Source organism: Myripristis murdjan, chromosome 2 (genome assembly GCF_902150065.1).
Source record: "Myripristis murdjan chromosome 2, fMyrMur1.1, whole genome shotgun sequence".
Classification (NCBI taxonomy): Eukaryota; Metazoa; Chordata; class Actinopteri; order Holocentriformes; family Holocentridae; genus Myripristis; species Myripristis murdjan.
In genome coordinates, this window is record NC_043981.1 from 11,598,286 (window position 1) to 11,611,393 (window position 13,108).

Consider the following 13,108-nt stretch of genomic DNA (forward strand, 5'->3'; position numbering starts at 1 on the left):
TAGCAGCAGGTCTGAGGAGAGGGTGACTTCCTCTCAGGTCAAAGACAATAGCAGACCATATGATTTGGATTATTCATGTTTCTGAGAAAGGAAACTGACCAACGTGGTGTCTATCCAGAACAGCTGGGCCTCATTCTCTTCTTTTTCCCCCTTCTCTGTTTATTCCCTCTCTCTCTCTCTCCCTGTTTCTATCTGCCCTCTCCCTCTAAACCTCATACCACATTTCTTTTGTTAATCTGCTCTGCCAGCTACTTTGTCCTCTCTCACTCGCACAGCATTTCCCAAACGTTCTTATCATTTATTCCCAATAGCAGTGGATTACAGCAGGATAAGGTCGGATAAGTTCTCCAACATGACTCAGAAATAGCCTCAAAAATCAAGGTGTTGTCCTTCAATGTCAAGAAAACCTCACCCATTTGGTTTTCCAAGCCAAGCAAAACCAAAAAAAAATCACTTGCACGTACTCTTTGACCCACATGTCGTCTGTGCTGCATCATCAGTTTCACCAGAGGAAGCCGTTCCTGAAGCAGCTTTTTGTGCTTTTGAGTCATTCTTTCCATTCGGCCTTCGCTCTGACGCTCCTCCTTCCCTCGCCACCATCATGCATCAGACCAGACAATCTGGACGGGGGACGGAAGAATGAGCCACACTCTCCTCTCCGTGAACTGTCGAGGTTGCCGCTGAAGTGCCCTTGAGCAAGGGGCCGAACCAAAACAAAAGCTCCAGTGAAGCGTCAGAGCGGACTGCAGTCGGACTGGGCTGCTTCCAGAGCTTTAATGCAAGTAGAAGAAGAATCTGCGCTCGCGAGTCTGTCGATAAATAACGACGCAGAACAGAAACACAGAACCACAGGCCTCCTTAATGGCCTGCATTCTGCCAAAACCTGCAATTGACCTATTGTTGCCAAAATGCAGAACGTGTCTCACCAGCTTGGGATCGGGCCAAACCACTGACACTGAATTATAATGTTGAGTAAAACCAAAAAAAAAAAAAAAAAAAAAAAAATCTAAGCGCTTCAGCAGGAAATTACTTATTTGAGATACAAAGTGCACTTGCAGCATGCTAATGAAAACGTCAACACAAATCATTATTCAAACAGCATAATAACACAGGCTGGAGGCTCACTGGTCGAGGCACTTTTACCACGACGTAAAAGAGTGATTTAAGGACGCTGCCGTCATAATACGAGTTCATCTCCTCCCTCGGTTATCCCTCCACTTACTTGCAGTCCAGCCTCTCGATCTCAAAGTGGGGGTTGAAGTTGAGGACAATGCGCTGCGAGGGCTCCGGCGCCGTGATGATCCAGTGACAGTTCTGGTGAGGCGGGTACTCCAGAGGATAGCCGGGGGAGGTGATGTAGCCCGCCTCGCTGGCATCCAGGACGCCCCCGCACTCTGTTCCTGTCACTGAGAGAGACAGACAGACGCAGACGAGAGAGAGAGAGAGAGAAAGGTGGAGGGTGGAGAGGGAAGAGGGATGACACTTGTTATTGATCCAAAATGAGGAAAAGAGGAGGAAAAATTAAACAAACGGAAGTAGGGTGAGACAATCGATCAGTATTATGTTGGTACACTGCAAAAACTCAAAATCTTACCAAGAATATTTGTCTTATTTCAAGTCAAAATGTCTTATTTCTAGTCAAAATGTCTCATTACACTGAAAATAAGACATGATCACCTCAGAGGTAACTTGTTTTTAGACACCACATCCTCATATAGAGATGACGATGTGATGAAACAAGCACATTTTCACTTGTTTCAAGCAAATTTTGCCAGTGGAACAAGTGAAAATTCACTTGAAACAAGTGAAAATTCTCTAAAAACAAGTTATTTCTTGGGTGATCATGTCTTATTTTAAGTGCAATGAGATATTTTGACGAGAAATAAGACATTTTGACTTGAATTAAGAGAAATATTCTTGGTGAGATTTTGAGTTTTTGCAGTGTATTGTGATATGGAATAAGTGTTGCCATTCCTGGTTTGCAAACCTATTAGACTGTTGTTGCTGCTCTGTTATTTGCCTGGTCATCATCACAACTTTACTAATGAGTGTCTATCAAAAACCTCTTGTGTGTAAATGTCTAATGGGAGCACCAACACTCATGCCTGTGCCATTAACCCATTTAAGCCCACCGGCAACTATAGTTGCCGAAGTCTATGCCTGTCATTTTCTACTCAAAATAAAAAATCTATATGTTACTCATATAGTTTTCTTCAATTATATGATAGTAGACAACTTAGACAAAGGTTTCAAGAAAAAAAAATAAGTTTGCAAGTGCTTCCTGTCAAATGACATAATCGACTTCCTGCCCCTTCCTCCCAAGAACATGGCGGCAGCAAATCCTCCCAGAAAGAGCTCATTTTCTTTAAATTATGATGTTTTCAACCCTGACATGTATATATGTATTTAATCATACAAGTCTCTTGAATAACCCAAAAAAAGAATTTTGTACCTGGGATGAATAGTTTTTTGTTTATGAGCAAATTTGTGCAAGCGGCAACTATAGTTGCCGGTGGGCACATAGCTTGTAACTACCATGGGAAAACACTGTTTGCAATATTGCTCATGAATTACTTATTTTAAATTGTAGAATGATGTACAATGGCTCATTTTAATCCTCTTAGATTACCTTTTCTAAATATATAAGGACACTGGTGTTCAAAAGCCACATGTCCCTAGATTTTGACACATTTACACACCTCATCTTGCTCGCTGCTAACATAATCGATCCTACTTTGCTTTAGTATTGAACTGAGGCAAAAAAAAAGACTGTTGTCCAATTGGAGATGCTTTTCCCTTCATACACAAGTACTAACCCCAACCAATGCCCCCCCCCCCCCCCCCCAATCCCCCCATTTGGTAGCTAACACACACACACACACTCTCCCCAGGACCTCTCCCCAGTCCCCCCAATCGCCTCCTCTGCTATATGTTAGTACTTTTCATATAATAATCAGGTACCAAATGAATAATCATGTATATATCCATGGATGACATGAGAGGAAAATCAGTTTTTAGAGGTTTTGGGTCATGTTTGAAAAATGAAAAGTCCATACTCTTTTTACATGAACTACAATTCATAATGTTTACATTTTATACGATGTTTATCTATTTCACATGCACTTTATCATTTCTAACTTTATAAGTTTTAAACTTGTTATGGACTTTTAAAAAATGTTAATGACCCTTTATGAAATTCTTGTAATTGGTTTACATTTGCTGCAATTGGTGCTTTGATGTATCCAACTTGTTCCCACATTTTTTGTCGGTTTTGGATTGACAAAGTGTTATTTAATGTTTTAAACCTTTGAATTGATATTTTAATCTTCAATTTTGTGCTAAAACAGATTTGAGCTTACATGTAGCTCCAGCATAAAGATTGTTTATCAATAAAGAAAATTGCTGGAATATTTTTTTTTTATTTCATGATTTGATTTGACCATTGTTCAACATGTAGCTTAGAGGAACCAGGATTCGAACCAGCAACCCTATGATCATTTGGTGACCCCATCACTATCTGCCTGGGCCAATAATTCATATCCATGTACAGTTTTAGATCAATTGCTCAAACCAAACTGAGGAGATACAATGGCAGCATACCAGCCATTGATTTACTGGTTTAGACCTTGATACAAGGTATGTGCCCACCGGCAACTATAGTTGCCAGTCATTAAACTGCTATTTTCTTCAAAGCAGAGTACAAAATGGAAAAAATACATACATAACATGATTGTTAGTGACTCAACTGACATAATTATATACATGAAACCTTTGAAAAAAATTTGGGCATAAATGGGTTAATGTTGAGGTATTTTGTCCAAGATATTGTGATATTTTGCCTGTATCGCTGAGTCCTAAATGGAACGAGATTCTTATTTTAAGCAATTTTTACGCACTTCTGTCATTTCCCATCACGCCCGCATCACACACATTCCCTGCAGAACCGCGCGGCCGCTGCTTCATTTACCTTGTTTATCTCTATATGAAGATGTGATGAGCAACAAATGAACAGTAAAACAAAGAAAGCAATTTGGGCCGTCAGTTAGGGGGAAATTGGAAAAACTTGCCTATTGTGGATTCTCAATGCAGGCGGGAGCGCGTGGTTGGGCTATGAAAGCAATAAAAGATGATCACTGCCGCAATGGTGAGCACATGTGCACACACACACACTGGGACACGCAGAAACACACAGAGCCGCTTTCACCCCCTTCCACACCCAGGCTCTTATCTCCCTGCTCCCCCGTTGGGAGCGTTCTCCAAGTATAATTGTTGCTCCGGCAAGCCAATCTGCAAACATTAGGACACATTCCCCGATCCTATCACGCTCTCCCAGGAACAATAGCCTGCCAATAGCGTCGCTCGGCAGCTGCAGACAGGAAGTGACACGCAGACGGCCTGTCTCGCGGGGTTCTGGGGGGTCACCCCGGCTCTGTAATGAGACGCTAACGCCGCAACAAAAGGCTCCATTCTCCGCCTGCGTCCTGACAGTGACGGGAGCCCTCGTGCGGCGCGTTATCTCCCGCAAACACACTAAACACATAAACTCACATGCACGTACAAAAGGAACATATTTACAGATGTCCTGCGCACACACACACACACTCACTCACTCACACATGCACGCACACACACACACACAAGCTCCAGCTCCAGCACAATGGCTCTTTCATTAGTCTTACGCTGCAGTAGATTTGCAGGCGTTATTATCATTCTATATGGAGGCAAGATTAGAAACGCAGGGAAACATGTTTTCCATGACAACAGTGGTGCAGGTGGGGGTGGGTTAACTCACTTCTTACCTCTGTGTGTATATGAGTGTGTGTGTGTGTGTGTGTTTGTGTGTGAGTGAGTGGTGGGTGTTGAGCCATTGGGATCTCTACATGTAATGAGCTCTATGATATTGAACTGGAAGAGGGAAGAACGTGCTCTTCATATTGCTGCTTGCACGTTCTTCGGCCGAACATGCACACACACACACACACAACAGAGTAGAGAAGACAAAGCTGCACCAGGCACCGACACACACACACACACACACACAAGATTAAATCCAACAGCCTTCTGCCATTAACAATATTCCAGCGAGTGATGGGCTTAACCACTCCGCAGCCGAGCTGAATCTATTTTTGACATAAATGGGTTGATATTCTCGCCTGTTTCTTTCAAATTTCTCTAAAAGCATCAATAAAGGAAGCGGAAGGAGAAGAAGAAGAAGGAAAAAAAGAGAAACACACAGAGAACCAAAGACTTGAAGTGTAATAGACCCTTCAAGTGTTGACATTTCCACCGCCTATTGTGCTTAAAAGGCACACTTAAGATTCTCTGACATTTGATAGAGCTGCGATGGCTTCCTTACTTTGTTACTGGAGAGGAGCAACGCCCACGCTCACACACCAGGCACACACAGCTGCCGGTGATCTTGTGTGAGTGCCCGACTGAAGCCGCCCACACACACACTCAAACACAGACACACACACACATGCACAAGCAAATGCACACACATCTACAGCCGGCAGCTCTGATAACACATATGCAAGGTGTGCACGCACCCACATACCCATGCACAAACACACACACGCAACTACACAACGGCGTACACATACACACACACACACACACACGCGCGCGCACATGCACGGGGCCTGTCAATCATCCGGGCTGACAGAGGTGTAAAAAATAACTGAAATTTTTTTAAAAAAGATAACAAAAGAATAGCAGGGATGGCAAAGAGTGACAGAAACAGACAGCGTGCCACACACACACACACACACACACACACGCATGCACACACACACAGATACACACAGACATCTCTTTATCTGCAGGGGCTGTGCAGACAGTCATTGTTGGGAGGCCTATGGAGGGAACAGTGTGCAGGAGGCTATCAGCGCACAGAGCCCGGGCAGATTAAGCCGTTCAGTGGGGAGAGAATCCTGCAGCCTCAACACTTTTCCCCTGAGCTGCCCATTCACCGGCCTCCGAGGAGGAGGAGGACGAGGAGGAGGAAGGGGAGGGGGGGTGATGGAGAGGAAGACGAGGAGGAAGGAGAAGAGGGAGCTGGATTATAGCATGTTAAGAAATTAGAAAAGAAGCCATGTAGGGAAGGGAAGGGATGGGATGTGAAGGTGCAAAGGGACAAAGGACGGAGAGAGGGAGAGGGAAAAGTGCGAGGACGGAGGGGAGGATGAGGAGGGATGAATGGATGGATGGCGGCGGGTTGAGGAAGAAGAAGGGAAAGATTGATTGAAGGGGCGATGACGAAGGAGGAACACTGAGGGCGAGGAAGGAGGGAAAAGAGAGCGAGCAAGAGGGGAGATGGGAAGATGGAGTAAGGGAGGATTGAGTGTGTGTGTGTGTGTGTGTGTGTGTGTGTGTGTGTGTGTGCAGAGAGCCTGACGAGCCTCATTAAGTCATGCCTGCTATCCAGCAGCTCCCTGTAGACACTGACCCCACTGGGAAACCTCTGTCAGTCACCATACACAAGACACACACACACACACACACCATCAATAGAAGGGTGTGTGTGCTGTCTGCCAGTTGGATGAAGAAATGTCATACACTTGTGGCTGCACATGTGTGTGTGTGTGTGTGTGTGTACGTGCAATATATCGACGTCTAAATTTACCAGTGTGTAAAGACATTTTGATTAAGCTGACAGATGGGTGTGTGTTTTTTCCCAACTGCATGCACGCCAATGGCAATTAGCGTGTGCAAAATATGTGTATAAGGGAGTGTTTGCATATGCACGTGTGTGTGTGTGTGTGTGTGTGTGCTTGAGCGTTAGGCAGCAGAATGTTTTGGTGAGAACAGAACTTGTGGTGTTGGATGAGTAATATAGGGGAAGTGCTCAGGAGCCGCCAGCGAGCTTCATGAATTACACTGTCTCTTCTACTAGAGGAGCCCATCCATCTGTACACACACACACACACACTCTCACACACACACACTGCCACATATGTTAGCGAGCAATACACAACAACACCGGAACAATGTCCCCACTTCACTTAAGCGTGCATGTGTGTGTGTTTCCCAGCTGTATTTTGCATTTATATGTATTGTGTGTGTGTGTGTGTGTGTGTGTGTGTGTGTTGTATTGAAAAAAACTGACATGTAGAGAGAACATTACAAATGTGCATGTGTGTGTGTGTGCCTCTGCATGTAGCTACATCATTTGTATTTATTCCATGAATGGTATATATTGTGTCGTGTTGGCGAACTGGGGACATTTAAAGAGAATACCCTGGATGGAAGTGTGTGCATGTGCGCGTGTGCGTGTGTGTGCATGTGTGTGTGTGTGTGCATTTTCTGGTCATTTCAGACCCCAGTCGAATGCAGAGATGTCTTTGTACCCCGCTGCCAGTGTCTTTATCTTCATTATCTGGGAAAATGTGCATATGTCTGCATGTCTTTACTCACGTTCTGTCGCCTGTGCGTGTGTGTGTGCATGTGTGTGTGTGTGTGTACGTGTGCGCACGCGCTCTCATTTCTATTAGCGGTGTTATCAGGGAAGTATGGCGTCACGCTCTGGGATAAGCTGCGAGTGTGCGGAGAGGCGCTGATAAATCTCTCCATCATTCCCTGTGTCTCTCCCCCCACCTTAATTAAAAAGTGCTATCGGCCCGGAGTGTGAGGGAATAAGAGAGGGGAGAGCGGGCCGCACTCATCCATTCAGTCAAGCACAGGGGTTGTCTCTCCGACTGCTTTTAATCTCACCCGCTCCACACTAGAGTGGACCCAAGGAGAGAGAGGGGAGAGAGGGGATGTGGAGGAAGGGCGAAGAAAAGAGAGAGGGAAAAATATATTCACTTTCATTGCCCTTTGCTTTAACACCGTCATGCTGAGGCAAAATGAGAGTGCTGTGGGAGAGAGGAGCAGCGGCATTATGAGCAGTGGTGGTGTGTGCAAGTGTTAGAGAGTTTCAAATTAAAGTGGGGGGGAAAAAAATCGCCTCTTGGATATGCTGTTTTAAAAAAAAAAAACAAAACACTGATATGTGAATATTTTTAAAACTTTGCCACAAAAAAAATCATCTTAACAACTCATTTAGTCTCATATTCGGTGTTAAAATCTTGTTTTTCTTCTTGTCGGATGATACTCCCACTTCTTTCCAGTGCCAATCAACTTGTTTTCAGAATTTTCTTGAATCAAATGTTATTTTTCCTGATATTAATGAGGAAATGTGTTGCTTTCACCTGTGGGTTCGTCACCTGTTTCTTGAAATAGTGTATTCTGGTCTGTCCCAACACTGAAGCCTAAATAGAGGCATCCATAACTTCCATAGGGGCGTCTACACACTTTTATTACATGATTAAACTCCATTGTAGCTGCACATGTAAAATCAGGCTATCTGCGTTTAATGGGAATGAGAAAAAAAAAGACCAAAAAAAAAAAAAAAAAAGGTCTCCAAAATGCCAGGCCCATCTCCAAAAGCTGTTTACTTTCAATGTAACTGCTTTAGAGTGGATTTCATTTGAGTGGATTTGCCTTTGACAACACAACAAAGCTACATTACCAGCAGATAATGGCTCCAAACTCCTCTTTCTCTCTCTCTCTCTCTATCCCTTTCCACCCCTCCCTCCCTAACAGGATGAGATCCCCCTTGCTAATCAGCTAAATGCATGGCAGCGGCTATAGTGATCAATGGTTCAATAGATCAATTGGGTAAACAGATGGTTGCTGGTGCCTGGAGGAGGGAGGAGGGTGGGGGGGGTAATGGTGTGGGTCTAATCCCAACACTACCTGGCTCAAGTACTGCCTCTCCTCCTCTCCTTCTTTCCCCGACACGCTCTTTGTGTCTTTGGACGGTAACAAACCTGCACCGCCGAGGCACTTTACCCCCCCTCTGAAGTTGTAGAAGCAGCAAAGCCCACATCAGCAAGGGAGAGCGGTGAGGGATTGAGCTTGTGCCACCAGATTCCCGGTGATTTGTTGCCCACCTACGGCCTGTTCTACCTCTCAGCGGAAAAGCGACCGCGTTAAAAAAACCAACCCCGTCTGGGCCGACTGTGCACAAAAGCCGCCTTTTCTCTCCGCTTGCACCCTCGTGCCCTCCCTCCTCTTTGACCCTGCTGGTGAATTACAGTAAATTCAAAACACCTCTCCTCTTGACAATGCGACCCCCTTCCCACCACTCCACCCAAAGTGCCTCCCTGAGCACCCGTTAAGACCTCCATGCGTGGCTAATGCGGCGGAGCGAGAGACCCGGCTCTGTTTTATTTATGGGGGTCTTGTTTTTAATTTCACCCCCAGCACAGCCGGGCCTTTTCCAGGGCTTTTCCAACGAGCCTGCGACTGCCATACCTGACTGGTATCGAACGGGCCCGCTCCGTTTGTCCTCGCCTATGAATGCTAATAGGTGACCTTGTTTTTTTTTTTTTTTTTTTTTTGAAGCTGATTCATTTGACTCTGGGGTAGATTAAAAAATGCAAAGCACTAGGGGGGCGAGAAAAGGTGGAATACGCGAGAAATGAAGGTGAGGTACAAACAAAGAAGGAAAAAAGGGCAAAAAAAGCCACCAAGAAAGAAGATAAAAGTGAGAAGGAGAGAGAGAGGGGGAAGAGAATGACTCCATTCATCTAGGAGCTAACCGTTGGAAAGGGCGAGTGATTAAATGAGTAGAAATCCAACTCTGGGAGAAGAAGATACTATAGGTGGAGAGGATGTACAGCCGCCCACTCAATAAACATGCAAATGAGCTGCCTAATGGCCTGAATATTAATGCTGGCAGTAATGAGTAATTAATGTACATGTCAGTGAGTCAAACTATTGTGATTACAGCACAAGTGGAGTGGAAGTCGTGCCGCTTGAGATGTACGGCTTGCAGCAAAGCGGTCTTAAAGCGACATTCTGCTGTCGTCTGTCACACTGACGTGATGCGTTACATGCACTACAAAAATCCATGTCTCATATTCAGTGTTAAACTCATGCTCGACAAACAAAGTGAGAGAAATCTGCCGGCGAGATGAGATAATCCCGCTTGTTTCCGACTCTCAGGTTGTTTCTAGAATTTTCTTAGAATCTTGAAAGTGGGATTTTCTTGATAGCAATCAGCTGATCTGTCTTATTCCGGCTTGTTTCTCAACCTGTTTGTACTTGTTCCCAGGAAAATCTCTGAAACAAGTGAGACTGCATCGGAAACAAGCGGGATTATCTCATCCCACCTTCATTTGTTTCAACACAAACAAGATTTTAACACTGAATATGAGATTACCACTTGACAAGATGGGTTTTTTTTTTTATTATTTGCAGTGTGAGAGTTTTCAGAAGACAGCAGTTCAGGTCAAAATCAAACCAGGAACCAAACACCAAGGACACGGATAATTCACCCTCAGACCAAAGAAGAGTTTTATGCTTACAGAGGTTCCTGGCTGAGTTGCCTTAGGCATGAATTGGTAAAAACATTTTTTCTTCCATATTATCTACTTTGGGAAAACGTTTGCAACCTGCAAATTCATCAGTCAAGTCTGCAAAACCCCCAGATGGAGCCCTTCATGAAAACCTGGGCTGTCTGGGAAGTAAATAAGGCCTTAAGGTGACTCTGGCACGCTTTGTTTTCACCACTGTAATCACTTTTGTCAGTTTTCAGAATTGTGAATGTCTCATTTTGCACCCAAGCCTCCTTTTGTTTCCCCTCAGACTGATCAAAACTCTCCCGGCAGAGCCCCTGCTGTGATTTTACCCCAGTTTAACTCCACCACCCCAGATGTTAGTGCCATTTTGTAAACCCTTAATACGATCTGCTCCCTCTCTGTCCACTGCCATTTTTACTCCGCGACCCCTGCGCGCTTTGATGTTGCCCTTTCCGCTTGCACTCCGTTTGATGCACGATCCGTTTTCCCTCCCCTTGTCTCTCCTCCAGCTCTCTTCCTCTCCCGCGTCTCCTCCTCTCTTCTGCTGCTTTCTTGGCTGGTGGATGCCACGCTTGCTGTTATCTGTGCCCTGGGTAGCAGTAATGAAGCTTTTTGCGGCAGCGGCAGCAGCATCTGCCTCCCACTCCTCTCTGCAGCTGCTGGCCCCCTCCCCTTCTCTCTCTCTCTCTCTCTCTCTCTCTCTCTTTCTCTACTGCTGTCTTCCTCTCCTCTGATTCTCTGAATCTCTCTGCTCTCTTTCAGCCTCTCTCTTTCTCTTCTGGCATCTATGTGTAATGTGGCTCTTGAGGGGAGTGAGGAGGCAGGGACATGCAGTGTCTTGGCAGGGTGAGAGGTAGTGGGGAAGAGAGGGAGAGAGAGAGACAGAAGGAGAGAGAGAGAGAGAGTAGGGGGATGGAGCTGCCTGCTTGCCTGATGGCTGCCAAGAGGCCCACATCTGTCTCTGATCAACGGGTACACAGGCAGCCAGCAACACACACACACACACACACACACACACACACACACACACACAGAAGGATAGCTGGGATGTGTGTCCTATTTAAACGCAAGTAGCCCTAAACAAGAGCAAAGAGCCTATATGAATTGAGAGACTGGCTGCTGTTTGAGGCAGACCACGGGTGGCGATGTCACCACGAGATCATGATCCGCTATTACCGGAGCTATAGCCTAATACTCCTATAATCACACTCTATAAGGATATTATACAAATATCACAGAAAAGCTGCTCATCCCCGCGGGGCTATTGTTATCACCGAGAATGAAAAGAAACACCATAAATAACAATTACTGTAAAGTCAGTAATAAGAGCCGCACATGCAGTGAAAATCCCTCGGGACTAAAGAACTATTATTGCCGTTTTTCCTCGGTGCGCGCGGCAAGAAATCCCGTGTGGCGTCAGACGGCGAGAGCGCAGATCTGCATAAAACATGGATGGGGAGCCGTGACGCGGAGAATGAAACCAGCGTATAACAGCACCGGAGGCAGGATAGGCGCCGTGCAACGATGAGTGAGCGGTCGCCATGTGTCATCCCACCAGCGGCGTCACTGTACGGCCGAGCCCCTGCGTGCACCCCGCTGTCGTAAGCCACCACAGCTGGCAGAGCGGCGCGATGACTGATTGCTGGCAAGATATTATGACTATTTGGTTGGTGTGATAAATTATTAGGGTAGGAGACCAGACTAAATGCTCCCCCTGTTGTTAAGTTTGCTTTCGGGTTCGGCTTCCAAATCAATTCATAACGCTTTGCGCACGATCTCCTATTATTATGGTAAAAAGTAGCCTACATGATCATAATTTGATTTATCTTGGGAAGGGAGTGGACGCAATTAGATGGCTCATCCTCAGACTGGTGGACCTGGGCACAAACCCCCGAGAGAGCAAGAATCTCCCTCCTGCTGAAGTGTCATTGCGCAAGGCACTATATCCTGATCACCCTGGACTGTGATTTCCCGGCGAAGGAGGAGGGTGATTCTATAACCATCCTGCTGATTATTATGATTTGAGCGCCGAGAGCGCACGGAGGTGGCGGTGCGCCGCCGCCTGGAGCTGCCTGCCTGCGTCAAGCCACCAAGCCTCTAAAATCTTCCCTTCACCCCGGCGCACAACCCCGAGCGGCACCAGGTGATAATGAGAGAGAAAGACCTGCTGTGGTTGATGAAGATAATGATTATGATGGCGATGATTACAGTCCTATTGGCTCGATCCAACAATGACAGTGTAGCTTTTACGCACGGTCTTCTTGGACACCGCCGGATTAGTAAAATAGCAGGTTCCAGCCGCGCCGCCTACGCCTAATTCTTATTTTTCCACCATGACGCTTAGTACCGTTTTAATCATCGCCTGTGCAGGACTGTTTATTTTCCTTGATGAATTTTTAAATCGAAGAAAAACAAGGGGCAATAACTCGAGGTAAACAACGTGTTTGCATTTTCGAGAGCCTCATGCATATAATCAGCTCATTCACAGTCCAGTGAGCTGATGATATATCCGACTCGATCAAAGTTTGGCTGCGACAGATAATTGCTTCATATATTTTAAATATTTTATGGGGAAACATAAGTTCTTTTGTTCTAAACGTGTAGCGACAGGTTAATCACTCGCTTGAATGAAAAACTCATCCATTTGATTTTACCCCTTCACAACCCAAAAAAGAAAAGAAAAACCTAAAATCGGTTAACTTAAAAGTAACTGTTAATAGTAAATATGAAAGTAGGTTGGCATTAATTTTTAATGACCA

General features: G+C 45.3%; 1 protein-coding gene across 3 annotated transcripts in view; it reads right to left on the minus strand.

Moving 5' to 3' along the window:
• Positions 1-13,108, minus strand: part of nrp2a (neuropilin 2a) — an 80,816-nt gene that overhangs the window by 66,420 nt on the left and 1,288 nt on the right. For all 3 annotated transcript variants that reach the window (XM_030071755.1, XM_030071747.1, XM_030071764.1), the window contains exon 2: positions 1,223-1,406. In XM_030071755.1, coding sequence (XP_029927615.1) covers positions 1,223-1,406 — 184 coding nt within the window. The remainder of the gene's footprint in view (positions 1-1,222; positions 1,407-13,108) is intronic.